This window comes from Pogoniulus pusillus, chromosome 10 (genome assembly GCF_015220805.1).
Source record: "Pogoniulus pusillus isolate bPogPus1 chromosome 10, bPogPus1.pri, whole genome shotgun sequence".
Classification (NCBI taxonomy): domain Eukaryota; kingdom Metazoa; phylum Chordata; class Aves; order Piciformes; family Lybiidae; genus Pogoniulus; species Pogoniulus pusillus.
The window spans coordinates 36,330,859-36,356,036 of record NC_087273.1 but is presented as its reverse complement, the minus strand read 5'-3'; the positions used below and the strand labels follow the sequence as shown (position 1 = coordinate 36,356,036).

Below are 25,178 nucleotides of genomic sequence, written 5' to 3'. Positions count from 1 at the left end.
AAAACATCTCCCTGGAGCCTTCTCTTCTCCAGGCTGAACAACCCAAGCTCTCTCAGCCTGTTACCACAGCAAATGTGCTTCTGCCCTCCTATCACTTTCATGGCCTCATCTGGACTAACCCCCAACATGGTTATGTCCCCCTTGTGTTGTGGCTTCAGAGATGGACTCAGGTGGGGTCTCAGTAGAGTAGAGGGCAAAAATAAACAAGATTTGCATTATTTTTATTGGCAGGAATTCATCTTTCCTCTTTGTTTTGTAAGGAAAGAGAAAGAATCGCTTCTGTTCCTGTCAAAAAAGATATTTTAACTGTCCTTTGGCCATTGCCATGGTCTGTAAATGAGAAACTTGTAAATTTAGGTGACTTGTATGTATTGAGAGATCAGATATGGGACTGACCTCTTTCCCCTGGAAGGAACTGAAGTTTACAGTGGTGATACTGATCTGCTTCTGTTTTGTTTTGAGTACTCTGGTAGCACAGAACAACTGTCTATGGCATCTGTAGATTTATAGTGGCAAAGGAGAGAATGTCCTGTCTCCATGCAATTACAGGTGGGATGAGAATATCTACATTTAGATCTAAGAATTTTGGAGGCTCTCTCTGAGAACGTACAATTAAGTATAATATGGGGACCTTGTGGAGATGAACCAGAAAATGCAGTGATAAACAAGTCTGGATATTTGCTTGTGACAGTTACAGAGTTCATGTTACTGGAATTCAAAGGCACATCATTTTTGCCTAGTCTGTGAGCTTTAAACTAGGTTCAGCTTTTGGTGAGTGGAATCCTGTTTAGGGCTGGACTGGCTTTAGGGTTTTACTGCAGAACAGTATTTATGCCTCAGTTCAAAACAAGTAAGCCTTGCATTGTACCTTATAACTCTCTGAAGCTGGTGAATGTTTTGGAACCGGACTGAGATGGTAACCAATGCCCCAGATGTTGTCAGTACATTTTATGTTATAAAGAAAGGCAATAGCATTAAGCATAGAATCATGTAATAGAATCAGAGAGTGGCTTAGGTTGGAAGGGACCTTAGAGATCATCTAATCCAATCCTTCTGCTGTGGGCAGGGACACCTCTCAACTAGGCTTGCCCAAAATCTCATCAGGTCAGGCTTTAAACACCTCCAGGGAGGGGGCATCCACAGCCACTCTGGGCAAATAGCCTTTTGTAAAACCATTGCACTCGATAAAAACAAGTGAGCAGTTCTCTTCAGACCTCTTCTTATTATACTTTAGTGCTAGTCTTGATCTTGATGCATCTTCTTTTGGGAGAAGGCAGTCTGTGTCCCCACATGGTGATGGAGGGAAGATGAAATTACAGTTGCTTGAAAGTCCTCATTTCTCTTCACTTTTCTTGTAACAGTACTTGAGCTTGATTTGCTGGCTTGACAAAAAAATAATCATCTTCTACCTGTGAATCTTCAGTTGTCCTCACAGACCCATTTTGAAACATCAAGAAACCTCTTGTCCCAGCTATTTGGTTCCCTGAAAGTGCAACTATCTGATTTTTGTCCCTCTGACATCCTGAGGGGGCAGGTTCTCCTTTGGCTATTCTTTTATGCACTTTAACTCTTTGGGAGCTGTAAGTTCTAGAAAAGCTCTTCCAATGATTTTGTAAACCCCCTACTCCCTCTGTATCACACTGCTATGACCTGGTCCCAGGTGACCTGGGGCTGGTTCGTCCTGAGAGAAGAAAGCTGAAAGGGGATCTTATGTCTATAAATATCTGAGAGGTGGCTGTCAAGATGAAGGTGACAGTCCCTTTTCAGTGGTGCCCAGTAATAGGACAAGGAACAAGAGGTGTTAGGTGGGAAGTTCCACCCTGTGGGGGTGACAGAGCACTGGAACAGACTGCCCAGAGAGGTTGTGGAGTCTCCTCCTCTGAAGACTTTGAAAACCCATCTGGATGCATTCCTGTGTGGCCTGCCCTAGGTGATCCTGCTTTGGCAGGGCGATTGGAGTAGGTGATCTCTAGAGGTCACTTCCAACCCTTCGCATTCTGTGATTCTATGATTAGAAGAAACTTCTTCACTGAAAGAGGTCTCAAACACTGGAACAGGTTCCCCAGGGAAGTGGTTGTATCCTCATCCTTAGAAGTGTTATTATATGCATAAATGTAATATTAAGGGACATAGGTTAGCACCAGCCTTGGTAGTGTTAGATAATGCTTGGACTCAGTAATCTTAGAGGTATTTTCCAATCAAAACGATCCTATGATTCTATTTGGGCAGGCTGAGTAAACTGTGCTGCTGAGTGAGTCATGAAAGGAGCCAGTGTTTGAAGCTTTGGTAGCTGTGCAGACTGAGCTGAGGACAGACAATGCAAAATAGAGCAGAAGTGTCTCTCTCCGTGTCTGAGTCTTTGTAATGTGTCAGCAATATCTCCATGTTGTTTGGTTTAAAATAACATTATTTAACAGCAGTAATAGAGGATTGATCTGAAGGGCTTTGTAAACAGCTGCAGAGCAAGTGGATTTACGGCAGCTGAGAACTTTGCAAGCAACAGCTGAGTAGAAGTGGAAGTGATTTTGTACTGTTCTCAATGTTTGTTTTGAGAGGTTTAGCATAGAGCTGCATTATACCAAATGTGATTGGGAGGAAGTTGTCCTTCATGATTTTGGTCTTCCTATTAGAAAATGTGTGTGTGTGTCCCTTGGTTTAATTATTCTGACACAGTGCAGTGGAAACATCCCTTCCATCAGTGTGGGCTTAGATAGATTGCAGTTTCTTATTCTAGGCTGGGAGAGGAACCCAAATCACATTTTCTGTGGTGATTTTTATCTTCCCATTATGTGTCCCATCAATGCATCTACACCACTTAGAAACCCTTGTACCTATAATTCACATAATTACACTGGTATAACCTGTCTAGGGTCTAAAATAGTCTGAGGAATCCAAGGAGTTGTCCAACAACAACAGGAAACACAGATGGAGTGTTGAGATTGTTTTAATGTATGGAGAGGCTACAATTCACCTGGAATTTGTGTGTGGCCTTTATGCATCTGAAAGAAACAGAGCAGGACATGGACAACTGTTCCCATCTGTTTTGTGCTGCAATTATTATGAATAATTTATACATGCCTAAAAGTGAAGTTGCAGTTTTTAGTGAGGGTGGAAGAATTCTTTGGTGGTAGTGGTGTCCTGTAGTGCATAAAATGCAGGCTTTGTCATGACAGAGCTCCAGTTTTCCCTTCCAGAATGCCAGTGTCTCAAATGTGCAGAGCAGCCTGTTAGCAGTAACACGTCTGAACCTGAGGTTTAATCTGAAGCATCCATCTAAGCACTTGTGTTAGCCTGAGCTGCCTAAAATAGAGCCAGGAGACTAAAGCAGATCACTGAGTGTTTACTTTCACAAGGTATGTTTTGTTTGATCAGATTAATTTGAAATTCTAACTAATGACTGGAAATCAGGGTAATGGTCAATTAACACAGTGCTGTAGTGACCCATAGCAGAGTTTAACCAGAGCTGCTGTTACAAAAGTGACCCATATCCTCTCTGCCCCACGGATGAACTCTAGTGCTCAGCCAAGCAGTGCAGACTGACCCGTCCAAAGCTGAAGGGATCTGCCTGAGCCTATGTGTGTGTCTCTTCAACTCACCTCTTCTCTCCAGGTGTTAGAGCTGGTAAGTGCACATGAGGCCATGATAGATGTTTCAGATTCACTGTCAGCCTGGTAAAGACAGTAAATCTGCTCAGAGAAATTAGCCAGGATGGCAGCTTGTCCTACGTTAGGGTTTGGCAAAGATTTGTGTCACAGTATCACCGAGGTTGGAAGAGACCTCATAGATCATCAAGTCCTACCGTTTACCACAGAGCTCAAGGCTAGACCATGGCACCAAGTGCCACGTCCAATCCTGCCTTGAGCAGCCCCAGGGACGGCGACTCCACCACCTCCCTGGGCAGCCCGTTGTCTTGGAATCTAATTCCCAACCATGCAGACTTCACAGTCTGGGATGTTCATGGCATTGCAGATAACTTTTTAGCTCTATTGGCTGCTTCTGCTACTTGAGAAGTGCAGGCTGCTTTTATACAGATTCACATGATGTCTTCTATCATGGCTGTGAGGCACAAGTGTTCTTTGATTTCCATGTAATGCTAGCATTCCATAGGGAATGCCCCATGTATGTTACCAGTACTCCATGTATTATTTACACTGTGCGTGTGGTACATGTTTTAGTAGCCAAGTAAATTAAGGGTGACAAGCAAAGTTGCTGTACAGTTTTCTCCCTCCTGTAGCATTATGTGCTCAATGCTCCCTGTAGCTGCCCTCACAGACTAAAACAAGACAGTAGATTAACTTGTTTCTGCAGTTTTGAAGTTGTGCATGTACAGCTCTTGTTTAAAAAGGACAGTATAGGTGCTCTTGTCATGCTCCACAGGTACCAGAGAGGCAAGATTTATGGTGTGGAAGAGAACGTCTTAATTAGGCCAGTTGATTTACCAGTAGGGGAAATATGTTAGCCCTTCCAGGCTGAAAGATCCAGCAGCAGAATCTCCAAGTGCTTTCCCACTGTGAATTTTGTTACCTTTAACTTCTGTGAGGTGTTCAACTCCTGAATTAATCGCCCCATTCAAGAGAGGAAAAGCGTTTGTGGAAGCTTTGTCTTTTCTAGTTCTGGATACATTTGAGGATGCTCAGATTTTTTTCTTACTGATAGCAGTTGTATGAAAACCTGTGGGTATAGCAGCAGTTCAGAGTCACTTTAAGGATGGCACAGTTGCCTTGCCAAATGAAATGGAAGCAGCAGCGATGCTACAAAGATAGATGCTTACTTAATTCTTTACAGAGGCATATTGTACTGTAACAGCAACATGGGGAAAGGAAAGAAACGGAGCAAGGGCCCTTTAATTAAGCCATTGTGATCTTGCTTTTGAATTATTCAAGAGGGAGCCTTGGGCTTGAGGCAAAGTTTCTTTCGATGCATTTATTTTGGTACTGGTAACAGCATTAAAAGAAACAAAACATTTGGAGGAAAGTTGTTTAAATTGACTTAAGTACCACTACCTTTCCACAATATTACTCTTTCTATTTTTCTGTTTTTAATATGCTCTTGCTTACTGTGTTTCTGTGGTGCTTCTTTCTGCTCCCCTTTGCTCAGTGTACTGCTGCATGATGTATATTAGAAAAATCCTGAAGTGAGATAAGGCCATTTGATGCAGAGAAATAAGAAGTGTTTATTAGATTGTGCTGACTCCAAGGAGATCTGAATTTAAAAGTCAGAATGTCATATTTATCCCAAAGATGGCTCTGAAGACAGAATGTTTTACTGTTCTTAGTGAAAAGATTTTGTTTAAAGGTTGTTGTTTAAAACATGTAGCTGTGACATCCTTCAATAGTATTGTAACTGAAGCAGTCCTAATGAAGTAGGTTTCAAAAGACTCTTGCCCACCGGAGGCATGACCCTGAGTGGATTTCATAGGGACATAGTGTGGTTTGGGTTGGAAGGGACCTCTAAGGGTCATCTAGTCCAATCTCTCTGCAATAAGCAGGGACATCTTCAACTAGGTGAGGTTGATCAGAGCCCCATCCAACTTGACCTTGAATGTTTCCAGGGGTGGATCATCTACCACCTTTCTGTGCAAGCTAGGCCAGTATTTGACCATCCTTGTATCTAGTCTGAATCTCCCCTCTGTTAGTTTAAAACCATGACCTCTTGTCCTGTCATGACTCATCATGCTAAAAATCTCTCCCCATCTTTCTTATCAGTTCCCTCTACTGAAAGGCCACGACAAGGTCTCCCAATTTCAAATGAGTGATTTATAACTGTTTTAAATGGAGTCACACAGTGAGATGAGTAGCATTCTTCTGGGTAACAGCTTCAGTGGGCAGTCTTAGCTTTGCTTTACTGCATTGCTTGGGCCACCCCATCCCAAAGCTTGTGCATCATCTGCACACACAAGCCTTGGGTGAGTAGTTCTCATGAGTTATTTAATTCTGCAGCCTTGCTAATCACAGCAACCTGTGTAGTAGCCCCAAGAGAGAAAGTCTTGGGGAAGTTTGACAGAGCATGGGTTGAAGAGAAGGTGTAGGCCTGCCTGTGTGCTCTAGGAAGACATCAGGCATGGGAATTCGGGCGTTTTATGTGGGGAGGTGGAGCAAACTGGCAGTGCTGAGTGGCAACTGTGGCTCCTCTCTGTTTAGAGACCCAAACTAAATCATACAAAGAAGATTTAGCTGAGGGATAGGCAGGGGCATGGAGCTAAGGGATTGTGCTGAAGGAAGCCAGCTGCACATGGGGGTAATGCTTTGTGTAAAGCCAGTCAGGAAGGCACTAAGAAGATGTTTTTGGAAGCCTGGTTGGATGGAAAACAGAGGAGGGGTTTTATTGCCTTTGACCCCAAGGGAGAACAAAACCCTTTGTATTACTGTAACTTATGTATTTGCACCTCTGAGAAAGAGGCTATCAACTTGATTTTAAACACTAGAAAAGCCAGGCATTCGTTTTATTGTTGCTAAGTTCATCATAGCAAGGAAGAACAAGCTACTTCTGGCAATTTAAACCAAAAGAGAGCTGGATGTTTTTTTTCTTGGCTTCCTATTTGGACAAGGAGTCAGGGCAAGAAGGTCCTGGTGAACACTTGTGTTTGTTTTTCTGTTTTGGCATGCCAGAATTTCTTAATGTGAGCACTAAGACTGACACTTGCTTCAGATGAGCAAATTCTCATGATGCCAAAGGAACTGGTCCCTTCTAATCATTTCATGTTGATCAGTCCACTGTATCAAAAACAGACACCTGAGTAGGTGGACATGAAATACCTCTGCCTTCAATCCACCTTTTAAAATGAAATGATTATAAAATGATGTTTGAAATCATGATGGCATTGGGGGAGGAAAATGAAGCATCTTTGGCTTCTGTAGTATCATCAAAAGGTAAACTAATGAAAACCATGAAGTTCAGGAGAGTGTAGTCAGACATCATTTATTAGGTCTTTTCATGGCTGGAGTAATCAAGTCACACTCTAATATTTTCAATGGCTATGGGGTAAAAAAAAACCAAACCAAGCCAAAACCCTAACCCAGCCAACCAAACAACAGAAACCGACCCACAAACAAACCCAAACCCCCAAATATCTCCAAACAAACAAAAACCCCCAAAGACAAAAACCCACGAACAAAACAAGAAGAAGAAAAGAAAAAAAGGCATTTGGAAATGAAAATATTCAGTAAGTTAGTTTGGCCCCTGGTTTTGCATTTAAGTTCCTATAATGGCTGTACAGAAAGTGAAGGGGTTCTTGTCCCTAAGCTTGATCAGGAAAGCTGGGGACAGTAGGCGTAAATCCGTTTAAAGTCATTTTAAAGCAGCTTTGAACGTGACAAAGTCTTTAAGTGAATTATGTTGGTAGACAGGTTTCATTTATTAAAGTGATGTCAGTTGGTGTCTTAAACAGTTGTCTTGGTTTTTTTTGTTCTGGGCAGTGTAATTTGAGGTCAACACATGGTCTGCTTTGCTTTGAAAGTAACCAGTGTGCTGGGTTTGAAGGGGTGATGTCAGTGTTTTTCACCTTCAAATGTTAGTGAGCCAAGGAGGGGTGCTTTACTGCAGTTCTTTGTCCTGGAGATGGAGCTTCCTGCCTTCGGAGCCAAGGCATTTTGCTGGGGACTTTGCAGTGAAGAGCCTGCTTGCCAGAGGCACTTGACTTCATGGTGTCACCTTAAACGAACTGTTGAAATCTGTCCTTACAGGCCTGCTGTGAGGACAGACTGAGAAAGCTGGAGTTGTGCAACCAGGAGAAGGCTCCAGCAAGACTTAATGGCAGCCTTTCAGTACTTCAAGGGTGTCTAAAAGAACGCTGGGGACAGACTTCTTAGCAGGACCTGTTGTGACAGGACAAGGGGTGATGGTTTTAAACTGAAAGAGGGGAGATCTAAATTGGAGAAAAGGAAGAATTTTTTTACACTGAGGGTGGTGAGATGCTGGTTTGCCCAGAGAGGTGGTAGGAGCCCTATCCCTGGAACCATTCCAGGTCAGGTTGGACTGACACTGAGCAACTTGCTCTAGTTGAAGATATCCCTTCTGCAGGGGGTTTTGGCTAGATGACCTTTAAAGGTCCCTTCCAACCCAAACCATTCTATGATTTGTTTTGTGATTCTGTAAAACCTTTTAAATATAATAACAGCCCCAAAAAATAGTTGTAAGAAATGTACCTCTGAACACAACAGGTTGGGTTTTCTTTCTTACCTGGGACCACTTTTTGTCCTAAGTGGCTGAAGAAGGAGAGAGGAAGAAGTGAGTTGTGTCAGCTGCTTTCAGGTGCTTTCCTGGTGGACAGATGCATGACACTTGTCTGCCCTCAGCCTGACTCTAGGGTCAAGGGAGCAGGTAAACAGGAGGTGTGTCTCTGTCACATCCAGGACACTTCCTACCATAAAGATGAAACTTTGTCATCTCCCACTGGCTATTACTTCTGCTTGGGCACATGGCAGAGGTGAGATGACTGGCAAGATAAGTAGGCCACCCCCCACCAACCTCTATTGTCTTACATGCCTACCACAATAACATGATTAATAATTTTCTTTACCGCTCTGGCAGGTAAAGATAACCTCTCTTTGAGGTTAATTTGGCAGCTGTCAAGGCCTTTTAATGGAGATGCTGCAAGCAGAATGGTTTCTTGGCAGCTCCCTGCTGGTATCATGCAGAGTTTGACTGAAGCAAACCCCTCATGCCTTCCCCACCTCCCCCAGCTTCCACCTGAAGTTGTCCTTCTTGTGGGACTCTGATACAGGCTTAAGAATCTTGGCAAAAAGTCCTTCAGAAACGCTTAGTTGGGGGCTTTTTGACAAGAGAGTGATGTTTTCAGTTATCTTTGCTGACAGAACAAGCTGCAAGCTTTGGCACTCGTTGGTTTTACACCAGTCCCTTTGTAGATGTGATGGTACATCCTAAATTAAGTTCAGAGCTGTCAACAAACTCCTAGTCGAGGCAGTTTGCCAGTTACCCATCACTATCAAGTTCTTCTCTATGAAGTTGGTGTTAAACTGCCTTTCATCTTGCCGAGGGTAGCACTGGTTGAAATATTTATGTATCTCCATATCTCGTTACCTGTACTTTGCTCTTGTTTGTTTTAAGAAGAACTGCCCCGAGTTTCATCCCTCAAAGGTGGCTTTATCAAGAATAATGTCAGTATAGAAAAGAGTTACCTGAGAGTAACAGTTGGTCTTTGACTGCAGGCAACAGAGTGCTCTACCACGATCACCCCTTTGATAACCTTATTCTCCACGGACTGAGGTCGCTGCAGTATTAATTACCTTCCAAAGATTTAATGCCTTTTACATTTCAGCTTTGGAAGGCATTGATAAACGTATCATGAAAAAGCATCTATTGCAACAGACCTGCAGTAGATGCCTCTGCAAGGGCCAGGGCTTTTGAAAGGCAGCTTTGAAGTTGGATAACTGAGCTGGGAGTTCCTGCCTGGCTTGCAGAGATAGATCTTTCATGATATGTAACTGAGAACAGGTAAATCATTATCTATGGTGCACGTCTTTAGAACACTTGGCACAAAATAGGTTAACTATTTTAAGAGCTGTGTTTGAAAACAAAGCACTGGTGCAGCAGTTGAGTGGAGAACTAGGACAGTGATTTGATTTCTTCCATTTTCTTTGTTTCAAAGGATAAGATTTTGATGAAGAGGTGGCTGGTAGCTGGGTTGTGCTGTGTATTTCTTTTTGTTGCTGTTTCTCGTTGTTGTTGTTCTTTGTTCCTGAATGATTCTCTGCCAATGACACATCCCTTTTTCTGCAGAATGTGTTTTGTTCTACAAAGCTGCTTCTTAGATAAGAAGCAATAGAACCAGCAATTGAACAAGGGGACACAGTCTCAAGTTGTGCCAGGGTAGGTATAGGCTGGATATTAGGAAGAAGTTCTTCACAGAGAGAGTGATTTCCCATTGGAATGGGCTGCCCAGGGAGGTGGTGGAGGCACCATCCCTGGAGGTCTTCAAGCAAAGACTGGCTGAGGCACTTAGTGCCATGGTCTGGTTGATTGGATAGGGCGGGGTGATAGGTTGGACTGGATGATCTTGGAGTTCTCTTCCAACCTGGTTGATTCTATGATTCTAATGGAAAGGTTTATCTGATGTGGTTGGAAAGTGTAAAATTGTTATATCAATTAAAAGTGAGGAAATCCTGTATTTCTTTTTCCCTAATTTTATGTATGTATGTGTGTGTGCAAAGAAACTCATTTCAAAAAGCATGCCGAGCATTTGAAAGTTCAGACACCTCTTTTTGATAATAAACCAAACTTTGCTTGGTCTTGCAGTTGGGGATTGGCCAAGGTGAGTGGCTTTGCCTCCTTCCTCAAGTGGTGTGTTTTGAAATGAGCAAGATAACTGTTAGAAAAGGCAAGCAGATCCTAGGGAAGAAGTATAAATGTTCCTGAATTCAGTTTGTTATCAAGAGAGGAATCTCTCTAGTTCTGTATCTTTGCTTTCTCATCTTGTGTTGTCGATCCTGTTTAGAAGCAAGGACTCATTCCTGTCCCCTCCATGGAACCAATATGTTAAAATAAAAGCCATATATTTGAAGAGCAAGAGATCAGCCTTTAGACTGTACTAGAATATCCACAGTCTCTTAATTACAAACCATGGAGATTGTATTTCATACATATACCTACAAGATCAGGACCTAAGGTGTCAGGAAAACCACCAAGTACTAGAAGATGCATAGTAATTCCCTACAGTTCTAAATTTCTGGACAGAGACTGAAAGCTTTTTTGCAGATAGGAGTGAGAATGGACCAACAAATAGGCTCATGATGGAAAAATACCCTCCAGCATCCTTCATGATCTGGTCAGCTGTGACTTTGATCCACAGTTTTAACATTATCTTTATAGGAAAAGATTCCTGAGCAGCCCAGTGGCCTTTGAGTCAGCCTCAGATATCCACTGGCTAAATGGAATTGGTAATTTCTAGTGTCGTAAGGGTGAGAGGACACATGGAGCATGGACTGCGAGGCAACCATGGCAAGGAAGCTCCTACTATATGACTCCTGTGGTGTAAGCTCAGTGATATGTGGGATATATGAATTGGTCTTGAATCCATAACAGTGTGGTGACTTTACTCCTGTTGGCAAGAAATGTGTAGAGCCAGAGCAAAGCAGTAAAGCCTTTCCCTCAAGCCTCTGAGCATTCAGAGTGGTATAAACACCATCTGCAATCCCTACAGGTGGTTAATCCCAAGTATATACAGGGGGTGTGTCAAAGGCATTGACTCTAATTCAATTTCTAGTAGTTACCATACTGGAGACCATTTCCAGGAATGGAATGTGCTTAGAAGAAAAGGACAGGAAAGGACACCTCCACTAGAAACAAGGGGGAATCAAGGAGAACACTCATATAAACAAGGAGGTACATTTGTACTTGAATTAGCAAGGATATATATTTGAATCAAAATTGCAGTACCTTGTTTTCAACCGGATACCAAATAAATTGTGGGTTAAATGATTTTCTTTATACCTCTCTTAGAGGGGGTATATGTTTTAAATACTTACATTTGTATAACTGGTATGCTTGATCATAGAATCATAGAATCAACCAGGTTGGAAGAGACCTCCAAGATTATCCAGTCCAACCTAGCACCCAGCCCTGTCCAAGCAACTAGACCATGGCACTGAGAACCCTGATAAGACAATGGCAGTGTAAATGTAGTAGCTGCAACTTTTAAGAAGAGAATGTTAATCATACTCACCTAGAAGAAGAAGAGGAAGAATTTTTCTGCAGGGCTTTTTCATGCAATCAGTTTCAAGACATGATTTTCCTGACAAAAGGTACTGCAAATAAGGAGTATGGCACATGAAGGATCAGCATAGCTTTCCACACACTTAGATCTAATGAAAGGAAAATGAGCCTGCTTAGAAGTTGCAGGATTTATTCGTTGGGAGTGAAGTTTAAAAAGCTTTTTAAGTGTAGTTATGCAGCTGGAGATTTGTTTTGTTTTGTGTTTTTGGATGGGAATAAAAAGTCATGCTTCAGGACAAAACATGAAAGCAAATTATTATTATGTCTACACAGAGAAGTTTCAGTGCTTTACATAAAAACAAACAAGCTTCCCACACACATATTTTAAAGCTCTATACATGACCTCTTAAATTGCTGCCAAGGAAAGTGCATGTTTTTATTTTAGCTGATATATTTTAATTGGATTTTAAGTGACTCATGAATAAAATGACCTTACATTAATGTGTTTTCTCTCTTTTAGTAAGTATGCAAGCATCTGAACTCTTCAGTAATGACATTGATGGGCATTATTGAAAACCTCTCCTGCATTATTCTCTCCTTGATGTTCTCTGTGTGCCAGATTTGGTTCTGGATTTGAGAGTTGTTCCCTACCATATTCTGCTGACTTTGGATAAAATTGGGTTGTATTCTGTTTGGAAAAGAAAAAATCACTATTTTCTCTTGGTTTTTTCCAGAGATGCTCTGGATTTGTTTTTCCTTTCAGGCAGTACCCTGAGTGCAATGGCAGCTTTGTGTGTTTGTATGGAGGCTTGGGGAGAGGGAAAGAAAGAAGGGCATCCATCCTGCTCTCATTCTCTGCTGCATATGTCAAACATCCTCACCCAATCCCAACTCTGCTCACTTTTCTGCTGAACAGATGTAATACTTCCAGTAGAAAGGCACCCTTCAGCCCCAAGGAGAGCCTGAGACAGGCAAGTGTACAAAGTGACATTACAGGGGTGCAACTCTTTGTTATCAGTTCTTTGGTTCTAAGTTATTTAATAATGTAAAGGGTGGTTCCACAGCTTAATGGGCTGTTAGCTAAATAACTACAGGTCACCCTGTGAATGTGTGCAGCCACTCCCCTTGTCCTTTAATTATCCATTTTTATCACGTTTCCCCATCTGTGCCTCAACTTGGCTTCTGAAGCTTTTTTTCTTACCCACATGCCTCCATCCTGTTCTTCACGCTGCTGCTCCTGCATGAAATGCAGATGTGTGAGTGGTGCAGATGAGGGCTGCCCAGTGCACACAGAGCCTCGAGAGGCAGAGAGCTTCAAAAATAGGCTCTGCAGACAGGCTCACTAGTGGTTTTGCTAAATGTTGCAGGGGTTGGTTGACATTTCCTAGAAAAGAAGGGGGAAAATAGGAATTGTCAGATTTCTCCCTTGCTCATGAATAATCCCATTGATGTGCCCCTGAATAGTCAAAGAAGGAGAGCTAGCAAGTTCAGATTACTGCATATTTATATGATTAATTCTTCCATTCTTTTGTGAAGGAACAACACAGCACAGTTTCTCTCAAACTAAGGGAGAATGCAGAATTGGTTTTCACTTAATTGGCTCTTTTGAAGCTCGCCTTTTTGAGAAGCAGGATGTTGTTAGTCCGCTGTGTAAAGGCAGTGTGACAGTACACCTACCACATGGTCCAGAAACAGCTGTATGGGAGGTGTAATTGAGGGGTAAAAACAGCTTAATAGCTTTCAAGAAGAAAGGAGGTTTTATATGAGTGCAACTTTGTCAGGAAGTCTGCACTAGCACATAAAATTAGTCAGCCAGTGATGAAAAACAGCATCAAAATGTCCAGTGGAAGTATCAGCATCTCACAAAAACACAGCTTGACCTTCCTTTGAGGTCTGATAGTCGAGGTCTTCATTCTGTGCTTAGAAAGCTAATAAAGAGTAAGCATAGGGTGCACTGAGCATGAAAAATACCAGATTGGGCTTCAAAACTGGAATGTAGTCAGTGATGGATGGTGTAGTTTGCTTTCCATTTCTTAACACCAGCGTGAGTTTTAAATGCTTGTAGTTGTGTTAAATATAAGACTTGTTTTCCTAAAGCCAGTCCTTTGTACATGCAACAGACTGCACTCTTCACCTTTAATTGTTTCTGTTGCTGGAGAAGGTTCAGGTTTCTAAGTGAGATGCTTCAGTGAGGTGTTAGTCTTGCAGTTGCTGTCTGCTGAAATTTTAGCAAGATTCTCATCACTGCTTGAATTCAGTCTTAATAGTGTGGAAAATTAATTAAGGCTCTTCAAGTAGCTGTGAAATGTAGGATTTTAAGGCAGAAAATGCATTGCAGCGCTCAGCACCTCAGGGCAATCAGTACCTGGAGGAAAGAATGTTGGGACAGATATTCTGTTTAGAAGAAAGCAGAGTTTGTTCATGGAATGGTTTAGTTTGGGAGGGACCTCAAAGATCATCCAGTTCCAACACCCCTGTCATGGGCAGGGACACCTTCCACTAGCACAGGTTGCTCAAGGCTGCATTTATCCTGGCCTTTAACACGTCCAGGGAGGGGGCATCCACAGCCTCCCTGGGCAACCTGTTCCAGTGTCTCACCACCCTCACTGTAAATAGTGGAAGAATATCCTGTGTTGTGCAGCAGTTTCATCCTGAGCATTGCTGCATTGTTCAAGTGTTTCTAAAGCCAGCTCAGGTCTGTGAATTGGCACTGCAGCGTTTCCCAAACACAGTCTACTCACCTCTTTTCAGCTCCCACACTGACTTAAGCTTTGACTCAGGAGAGCGTTGGAAAACATCTCTCAGTCCATTCCTCTGTGACACATGTAAGCAGGTATATAGATAATTTGCTCAAGGTCTTTAATCCTTGGAGTTTGCAAAGCAGAGAGTAGTTAGTGATGATGAAGATTGTACAATACAGTCAACTGAACACTTCTTTTATGGATCAAGATCTTATGCAAAACGTTGCTTTCAGTCCTTGCATCATCTGATTCCCATTTACAATTTTTTCTCTTTAATTTGAGCTGTTATATTTGTTTCTTTTTTTTTTCAATAGTCCTGAAGAGGGAACCAATGAAGATCACTATAAATACAAAAGCTTTGTTCCTGCCTTGGGGTTTTCATATTAGATAGGGAAATCAGTAAAGACAGAATGCATTTGCTAAGCTATTTTATGGGAGGGATCACTCACACTTGTGTAAGTAGAGCACTGGATAGTTCTTCTCTTGTCAGCCCCAAAGCAATGAAAAATATGATCAAAACAACAACTACCAGCACAAGGGCAAAGCCTGAACAGATTGAAGGAAAACTCTTAAATAATGAGGTGCTTGACACCAGCAAAATAGCAATTTGCTTTAATTTCCACAAATCCTACCTTTTCCTTGAGGTGGGTGAAATTACTGAGGAGCTGACACATCAAGCACTTGGACATTCCATGGCACTTGCAGATGAGGATTTGAAATGCCAGTTAAAAAAGTTACAAAGCTTCTGCAGGTAGCTTAGAGAAGAGTACCTTTCTGTGAGTAATTTCTGTGACACTATTTTGTGGTTTAATAGCTATCTCTGCTCCCATCTCTTTTGTCTTAACTCAGTCTTGCCTCACAAATATACCCCTGAAGTCCTGTATCAGAGGGTTTAGTGAGTCCCTAGCTCACTGCAATTACAGTGCCAGGGGCAAATCTCTGCCTGAGAAGTTTGAAAGAGGAGCTGTCAACTGATAGGGAGGAGATGAGCTGACTCCAGGTGTCACTTCAAAACTTGCACCGTGCCTCAGTCTTGTGTGCTATGCAAATGGATGGTCCTAGCAGACAGAAACAACTTACTCTTAATCAAAACACTTCTTGTTCCTCTGGTAATTATCCTCTGGATAATAAAGAGAGAAGCATTTCAGAAAATGCTCAGTGGAGTTTTACAAATACATAGATGCTGTGTGGTAAGATGTTTCTTATAAGGCAAATGGCTCTTTGGTGTTCATAGTGATAAGAATAAAAGGTTATATGTTTTTTTAAAAGCCTGATCTCCAGGTCTAGTTTATGTGCATGGAGAGAAAATGGTTCCAAAAATAACCTTGACTGGGAAGGCATCTCAGGATCTTCTGTTTTTCAAACCTGTTTCATGACCATACTGCAAAGGCTGAGGCAGATACCTGGTACAGTTGCATGCTCAGTACTCTGTTGGGTCAAGTCCCTTCTTCCTGGTGCTTAAGAAAAGGCACATCTTTAATGCTGTGTTAATACTCCAAGGCTTTCAGAACTCTTAACCAGCCTGGTGTTTGCAGGCTGGGAGAGGTTATTTTGCATAGTCACAGGAGCTTGTCTCTGTGGCCCATGGTAAAAAGAACTTTTCTTCTCTCAGGAGCATCCATACAGGCTCTCTGCCCAAGATGATTGCAAGTTGTTTAGCCTGGAGAAGAGGAGGCTCAGGGGTGACCTTACTGCTGTCTACAACTATCTGAAGGGAGGTTGCAGCCAGGTGGGGGTTGGGCTCTTCTGCCAGGCAACCAGCAACAGAACAAGGGGACACAGTCTCAAGTTGTGCCAGGGGAGGTCTAGGCTGGATGTTAGGAGGAAGTTGTTGGCAGAGAGAGTGATTGGCATTGGAATGGGCTGCCCAGGGAGGTGGTGGAGTTGCCGTCCCTGGAGGTGCTGAAGAAAAGCCTGGCTGAGGCACTTAGTGCCCTGGTCTGGTTGATTGGCTAGGGCTGGGTGATAGATTGGCCTGGATGATCTTGGAGGTCTCTTCCAACCTGGTTGATTCTATGAGTTCTGTGAAAGTGGAAATGTGTCTTGTCTTTTGAAATCTAAATTCTATCAGGCCAGGCATTTTCATGCAGCTTCCAGTATTTACCTAGCCAGAAAGGTTTTTGCAACCCTGCCTGAATTTTGTGGGTGAATTGCTTGTATTTTTGATGGAGACTTTGATGGAATGTATTTAAACAGATGCAAGAAATGCTGTTAGATCTCTTTGGGTGGTTAAATGGTGCTTTCTGTTAAGGCTACCTTGGCTTGGTGCGCTCTTGTCTCCTAGTCAGTTGAGGATGAATTTGGACAGAGGAGCTGGCAAGGCTGTGGTATATTTACATAATGCCTTTTTTCTCTGTGAACCCTGAGTGTGGATGGAAACAGTCTTTAATCTTCTTAGCAATCTAAGCAAAGATTGAATGCTTTGGGTCAAGCTGGGTTTTGGATAGACTTAATTGGAAAAGAAAATAAAATTTAGCTAGATCTCAGCTCTTCACAGTGCCTGCAGATGGAGACACTTACAGACCCAGCTGGTTAATGTTTCAGTAGTTGATAATGTTTGTGATATTTCACCACTTTTGCAAAGAGCACTTCATTTATTTTCAGCCATACTTCTTGAGACTTCTCTTGGAAACAGAACAACCAGGCCCTTGTACTGAGCTGGAGGAGGGATGAAAAGTGTTGGAATAAGCAGCATACAGAGGAGCTTCCTTTCCTTAGTGCACTCTGAGCGGGTGGGAAAAAAATGCAGACCTAATGTTGAGCCTTCTTGCATCTGCTACAGCGTGGTAAGAGAAGGAGGAAAAGTGCATTAGGTGCCTGTCATTCTTATCTCAGTTATAAAGCATTCAGAGTGTGATTCTTGTGGTGTGTTACAGTAACACAGCTTTTCAAGCAGCACTGTCATAAAATGAGGTGTGATTTTTAATTCATTTTTCAAGTGGATAAATATCCTGAGCTCAGGGTAGAAGTGACTTGATTTGCCTTGCCTGCCCAGACTTTCATTTTGCCAGGTACTCTGAACAGCAAGCAAGTACAATACATGACAAGAAATCACAGAATCAAAGGGTGCATTGTGTTGGAAGGGACGCTTAAAGGTCAATCTTGTCCCATCCCCCTGCAGTTGGACATCTCCAACTGCATCAGGTTGCTCAGGGCCACATCAAGCCTGGTCTTGAATGTCTTTAGGGATGGTGCCTCAATGACATCTCTGGGAAACCTGTTCCAGTGTTTCACCACTCTCATTGTAAAGAACTTCCTCCTGATGTCCAGCCTAAATCTGCCCTGCTCCACTTCCAAACCAATGTCCCTCATCCTGTTGCTGCAAGCCCTTCTAAACAGTCCTTCCCCAGCCTTCCTGTAGGTCCCCTTCAGATATTGAAATGCAGCTAGAACGTCTCCCGAGAGCCTTCTCTTCTCCAGGCTCAACATCTCCAGCTCTTCAACCTGTCCTCATAGGAGGGGTATTCCAGCCCACTGATCATGTTCACAGCCATCTTCTGGACCCACTCCAGCAGGTCCATCTCCTTCTTGTGTTGGGGGCCCCAGAGGGGGAAAAAAAATCAGTTTGTCCTATTTGCATTTTCAGTTTTCTTCAGACTTACTTTCCCCAGTCCAAAAACTTATGCAAAGTCACTTGCCTTAATGCAGCCACAAAGAGTTTTTGTATGTTGTGCATCCTCACAAAATAAAAGCATGCTTAGGATTTGAATTTTCAGGACATGAAAGGTAGCTGCTGGCCTTCTTTCAGTATCTGCAGCCTAACGTTTGCAAACCAAATGGATAACTTTTTATGTGGTTGCTTTTGCAACTAAGTTCAGCAGCAGCCATTTAATATATTTTTTTTGCTTGGCTTTGTGTTCAATAACAGAATTGAGTTTATATTCACCCCCTGCTTGAACTTGCCACTGCTGCATTTCATTAACTTACTCAATATTTGATGCAAATTGTTTCTAGTTAATATGCTTCTAAATAAAGAGGGGGGGAAAAAAAGTCTGAAAACCCTGCGTGCCATCTCTATAATAATCAGGTTTTACTCTCAGCTATGAAGACTTACAACACTTTATGACCTTTCTGAAATTGCTGTTGTTATTCATGTAGTCATTGTTATTCCTGCAAGAGCTGTATTTTAGAGTGAAACCCTTTTTGTCTGCACTATAATTAAGAACCAGAAATAGCTTACTGAAAACATAGTAAGGCAGGTAAGAACTAGTTATTGAGAGAAGGGAAAACAGAATTTGGGGGTTTTTAGATGTTCTTTTTCATGAAGTCAAGAGAAATAATTTAATAGCTTGTGTCTTTGTGGTGTACACTGTCACTTGCACACATTTCAGGTGCATCTCTTTGGGGTTTTCTCTCTTCACTTGCAAAGGAGATTGTGTGGTTTGTTCAAAAGGAAAGAAAGAAAAAGGGGGAAGGAGATGAGAAGGAAAGAAAAAGGAAAGGGGAGAAAAAAAAGTTTGTTTTTTATTTCCTGTCAACTTTGTCCTTATCCAAAAATAAATTTGAGGAGCATAAGAAAATTTTGGCCATCATAAAGCAAATTTGGAAGGGGAGGAATCAAGGGCAGTTCTGTGAACATGTCTGCTTTGTGTTCCCTACATAAAGAGGGAAAGAAGGAAAATATATTCACACATGTATAAACCTTCCTTAGATATGTACTTTTTTACCACTAAAAGTAGATGGGTGTAAAGGTACAGTAAATTGAACAGGATACTGCAAGAGTCTGGATTGTGCTTGTGAAAATGAGTCTAAGAAACTGAGCAAATGGGACCACTGAGCTCTGTATTGTTACACTAACTGGAAGACATAAAAGCTAGTGAGGAGCCTAGGGCCCTAGAAAGCAACTTATCAGTGAGGTTGAGCCAGTCTAAACCTGATTGCCACCAAAAGCAGTGGCTCAGCCCTTCCTCCCTTTGCCCACTTGGGCTGCATGTTCCCCTTGCTCCGTTTTGCCTGCACCACTATGCATGTGTCCATGCCATGGACATGGACATCTCTTGCTCTGCTTCCTTCACGTTGTTAATTTTTGCCTGGCTGAGTATTCCTCGTGGAGTCAGGGCACAAACTCTGGTGCCAGCAAAAGGTCATCAGTGCATGTGGACAGATGGAGGCCATGGCACCACCCCTTGCTGTGGCAGTCTGGATTTAAATCATACTGAAAGCATCTCAAGCTTTACTTGCATTGTGGCCCTTGTAACCACAGTATTCACTGTAATGACAGGAGAGATGTAGACCAGTATGCCACTAGGCTAATTAAGGGCTCTTCTAAAAGGCTTTTGTCTCAAGCATTAGTTCTGAGATCTGACTGTAGCCACCTACTCTCTCAAGTTTTGGCTTGTTCATAGATTCATAGAATGGTTTGGGTTGGAAAGGACCTTGAAGATCATCTAGTTCCAACTCCTCTGCCATTGTCAGGGACACCTTCCACTAGACCAGGTTGCTTAAGGCCTCATCCACACTGGCCTTGAACACCTCCAGGGAATGGGCATCCATGACCTCCCTGGGCAACCTGTTCCAGTGTCTCACCACCCTCACTGTAAGGAATTTCTTCCTAATATCCAGTCTCATTCTGCACTCTTTGAGCTTCAATACATTCCTTCTTGACCTATCACTACAAGCCCTTGTAAAAAGTCCCTTCCTGGCCTTGTAGACTTCTATAAGGTCCTGGAGTTCTTAGCCTTAGTTTTTGCTCTGTCTATAAATGCAACTATATATATAATAAAAACACAGTGACCAGACAGATGTTAAGCCTTGGTTAGGATTTTTGTTTGTTTTGAACATCTACAACAGTATGATATCATAGTAACACTAAGATGCTCAGAGGGCTGGAGCAGCTCTGCTATGAGGACAGGCTCCAAGAGTTGGGCCTGGAGAAGAGAAGGCTTCTTGAGACCTTATAGTAGCCTTCCAGTATCTGAAAAGGGCCTGTAGGAAGGCTGGGGAGGGACTACTGACAAAGTCTTGTAATGATAGGACAAGGGATAATCGATTTAAACTGGAAGAGGGGAAATTCAAACTAGATGCTAGGAAAGGGTTCTTTACAGTGAGGGTGGTGAGACACTGGCACAGGTTGGAGGTGTTCAAGGCCAAGTTGAATGAGGTCTTGAGCAACCTCTTCTAGTGGGAGATGTCCCTGCTTATGGCAGGAGGTTGGAACTGGCTGAGCTTTGAGGTCCTTTCCAACCTAAACCATTCTATGAATATGGGTGCTTTAGTTTCAGTTTTGGTGGTTTTTTTTTTATTTAAAACTGTTTAGGGAAGAAATTACAGCTACTACTTTGTTCTGTCCATTTCCAACCAAGATGTCCCCGAGGAATACTTAGAAGTGATGGGGGGAAAAGACATTGCACTGGTTAGTGTCAGTGCTGAGCTGTTCGGCAGTAGCAGTTCATGTTTTGTGAAGCTGGATTCAGCTTCTCTGTTGGAAATACAAAGGCTGGTTTCAGTAGAATTTCTCTTGCTGGAAATGGGGCATGTTTTACTCTAAAAGCAATGCTGAACTGACTGCTTAACCCTAGTTGTGAATGATTCTTAGTGGTTTGAGAGGGCTTTCAGAGGTTTGCAGGCTTCTGTACATCAGCTCTGTCTGTGTCTGGAAATATTCATGAATGTCTGAGGTGAAGCCTGTATTTCCATGGCTCTTGGTGATTTTCAAAAGCTTTGTACTGCTTGACAATTACACTTCTTTTCTTGCTTCATTTTCCATCCTTTCATAAGCTGGTGCAGTTGCATTGCTCTTCCACATTTGCAGGGACCTAAACACCACTTGCTGTTGAAACTGGTTTAAATGAAGTATGACTGCATTTATTCCCTTTGCAATGATGTTCTCTTTGTTTTTGGTCACTGTTTTGTTTGTTAAATGAAAAATGTTTTGGGCTCCTCACTACAAGAGCATTGAGGTGCTGGGGCATGTCCAAAGAAGGGCAACAGAAGTGATGAAGGGTGTAGAAAACAAGGCATGTGAGGAGCAGCTAAGGGAACTGGGGTTGCTTAGCTGAGGGGACACCTTCTCACTCACTAGAACTACCTGAGAAGAGGTTGGAGCAAGATGGAGATCAGTTTCTTATCCCAAGTGACATGGGACAGGATGTGGGGAAATGCCTTCAAGTTGCACCAGGGGAGGTTTGGATTGGACATTAGGGAAAAATTATTTGCTGAAAGAGTGGTTAAGCCCTGGAACAGGCTGCTCAGGGGAGTGTTGGTAGGCTGGATGTTAGCAGGAAGCTGTTGCCATAGAGAGTGATTTGCCATTGGAATGGGCTGCCCAGGGAGGTGGTGGAGTTGCCGTCCCTGGAGGTGCTGAAGAAAAGCCTGGCTGAGGCACTTAGTGCCATGGTCTGGTTGGCTGGCTAGGGCTGGGTGCTAGCTAGGACTGGCTGATCTTGGAGGTCTCTTCCAACTTGCTTGATTCTATGATTCTATGAAAAGTGTCCAAAACCCATGTAACTCTGTTGCTTAGGGACATGCTTTAGTGGTGGGCTTGGCAGTGTTGGGTCAATGTTTGAACTCAGTGATCCTGGTGGTCTTTTCCCATCTTTATGATCATACAAAAAGGCAATGTCTTGGTTTGCAGAGGCTTCCAGGATGTGGTCAACCAATTCCTTTACTGCCTGTGTAGAACTCCTTATAAATGATGGCAGTAAGTTTAGAAAGCACACTCCGATCTCTGCCTAAACTGAAGTGGCTCATGAAATGTTGTGCTCTAAATATTGCTTTGCATTTGCTTTCGTGCCACCTCATGCTCTGCAGCAGTAACAAAAGCAGTGAGGCATTGTTTTGATGGTGCTCTTTATTCTTCTCTCTAGCTGTGTGCTGCCCACCTGCCAACCCGGTCAGAGGCGCCAAACCACTACCAAGCAGTATGTCGGGCTCTGTTTGCTGAAACAATGGAGCTGTACACTTTCCTGGCCAAAATCAAAAGTGCAAAAGAGGTAAGCAGTCTGAGAAGGTTTTCTGCTTTTGAGCTCATTACTGTGTGAATTAGGCTTGCAAAATCATTTCTGTGCCCAGCCACTAGTGAATGTCAAGACACTAGGGGAAATGATCTGCAGTGTTCAGGGAGAGCAGTTCTGCAGCTGTGGAATTCTTCTTTTGACCTATAACCATTTACAGGTCTCTTTTTCTAGTGACTAGTCTATTTGGGAATAAATCAGAGGGCTTTCTTGGAGAGTAATTGAGTCTAAAAAATATCTCTGGTGTTCCAGGGATGTTGTGAAGCTTCAGAGCTTTGCCTGTTGTTCCTCACTGGATTTTATTGCCTCATCTCCTTCTCACGCCATATCTTTGTGTGAAAATTGTCTCAGAGTCCTTTTGCTTTTATTGTGTCCTCAGTCAGCAGCTTCCTTTACCTTTGATGTATGATTGGGTTCTTTGTCACAGCAGCTTCACAGCAGAGCCAACTTAAAGGGAAATTTCTGCCTGTAGGTTGTGATGCTTATTTTCACTGCCTGCTTGGCTCTTCCTGTTGCCTGCAAGGCCATCTTCTGAACCACTACAGTTAATGGTCTGCTGGAGAATAATTTGGGGGATGAGTTTTGGTAAAGGTAGTTTTCAGTGATCTGACCTGCAGAATGGTTCCATAAACAACTGTATTAATCCAGTTTACTCAACACTGGTCAGGCCACACCTTGAGTACTGTGTCCAGTTCTGGGCTCCTCAATTCAAGAGAGATGTTGAGGTGCTGGAAGGTGTCCAGAGAAGGGCGACAAAGCTGGTGAAAGGCCTGGAACACAAACCCTATGAGGAGAGGCTGAGGGAGCTGGGGGTGTGCAGCCTGCAGAAGATGAGGCTCAGGGCAGAGCTCATTGTTGTCTGCAGCTCCCTGAAGGGTGGCTGTAGCCAGGTGGGTTTGGGCTTTTCTGCCAGGCAAGCAGCAATAGAACAAGGGGACAGAGTCTCAAGTTGTGCCAGGGGAAGTATAGGCTGGATGTTAGGAGGAAGTTCTTCACAGAGAGAGTGATTGGCATTGGAATGGGCTGCCCAGGGAGGTGGTGGAGGCACCGTCGCTGGTGGTCTTCAAGAAAAGCCTGGCTGAGGCACTCAGTGCCATGGTCTGGTTGACTGGACAGGGCTGGGTGCTAGGTTGGACTGGATGATCTTGGAGGTCTCCTTCCAACCTGGTTGATTCTATGATTCTCAGTGCAGGTGCTGGTTGCTTTGACCACCAAGCTGGTGGGTGAGGGGAAGGGCAGGAAGGAAAACATGCTTCCTGAAGCTGATTCCTTCACCACAGCCAACTTGTCAAGTAACAACACTTTCATAATTTTTAGTAAATCCTTGCTGGATTTTCTTTTCTTTTGTAAGTCAAGAGCTACAGTAGCTTTGAAAAGCAGGATAAGATTTTACAGGCTGATGTAAAAATTTTGCTGCTGAAAGAAGCAGAGCTGTTCCACCCACACACACATGCTCTCACTGTTTTCCTTCCTCTGCATCTAGGAAACAAATACAGCAAATACCAAACAAAACAGGGTCATTCCTTGTCAGGTTAATGAGCTGAATCAGCTCATTTAAGAGTTAGATGAGGCTCAGTGCAGCACAAGAGAGCTTTTATCCTTAAGGTGATGGTGCAATGTGCAAACCAATCAGAGACATAAGGGTCTGGAGCTGTCTTTTCTTCCTGGTTGAGAAGCATCCATCCAAGGAGAATCCTTCAGAAATAGTTTTGTGTTGCATGAGGTCAAATTTTGCATTAATTTTTCCTCTAGCCCTACTAAAACTGAAAGCATTTTTTATCCTGAAGCAGTATCATATGAGGATGATTCTGACTGTGTCAGCATAGCTGAAGAGCCACTTGTTTTCTGTAGTGCCTGTGTTGTGATTCATGTGCATGACAGAGAGCAGTCAGGATACGGTCTCTGTGCTAAATCTGTCTCCTGAACCTTGGTATCAATAGTCATAGAATCAAAGAATCAACCAGGTTGGAAGAGACCTCCAAGCTCATCCAGTCCAACCTAACACACAGCCCTATCCAATCAACCAGACCATGGCACTAAGTGCCTCAGCCAGGTTTTGCTTGAACACCTCCAGGGATGGCGATTCCACCACCTCCCTGGGCAGCCCATTCCAATGCCAATCACTCTCTCTGCCAACATCCAGCCCAGACCTCCTCTGACACAACTTGAGACTGTGTCCCCTTGTTCTGTTGCTGGTTGCCTATCAGAAGAGCCCGACCCCACCTGGCTACAGCCTGCCTTCAGGCAGTTGTAGACAGCAATGAGATCACCCCTGAGCCTCCTCCAGGCAAAACGACTCCAGCTCTCTCAGCTTCTCTTCACAGGGCTTGTGTTCGAGGCCTCTCACCATCTTCATCACATCTCACCTTTTGATGACTACCCCTTAAGGTTCTAACCAGTGGCTAATACACTAACTGAGGGACACATGCTAGAAACATCTCAATTAACAGCTACTGAAAAGTCCATGTTGAGGATCAAAGAAAAGATCCTTTGGAGTTCTTCTTTCTGCTCAGAAAGGAAAGATTGTTCCAGTAATTCTTGACCAGTTTGGCCACGATAAACAGCAGTAAGTCATTTCTGTTCTCAGTGTTTTATGAACATATTAAATGATATTTTAAACTAGAGTAGTGTTTTGAATATGCAAATTATTTAATCACCTTGTAATTGGACATCGAAACCCAACAACATCTGATCACACACATAGAGCACACTATGAGTTAATCCCAAATGAAAGAAACCATTTGCCTCTCAAAGGCTATTAGGGGCTGATTCAAAGGACATTTAGGTCAGAGGAAGTAATCCTTGGAGATGGAAT

At 43.0% G+C, this 25,178-nt stretch overlaps 1 protein-coding gene across 4 annotated transcripts in view; it reads left to right on the top strand.

Moving 5' to 3' along the window:
• Positions 1–25,178, top strand: part of SPIRE1 (spire type actin nucleation factor 1) — a 148,695-nt gene that overhangs the window by 69,060 nt on the left and 54,457 nt on the right. For all 4 annotated transcript variants that reach the window (XR_010303775.1, XM_064150254.1, XM_064150253.1 and 1 more), the window contains one exon: positions 22,217–22,342. Coding sequence is in view for 3 of the 4 variants with exons in the window: in XM_064150254.1 (XP_064006324.1) it covers positions 22,217–22,342 (126 nt within the window). In the remaining variant the exon portion in view is untranslated. The remainder of the gene's footprint in view (positions 1–22,216; positions 22,343–25,178) is intronic.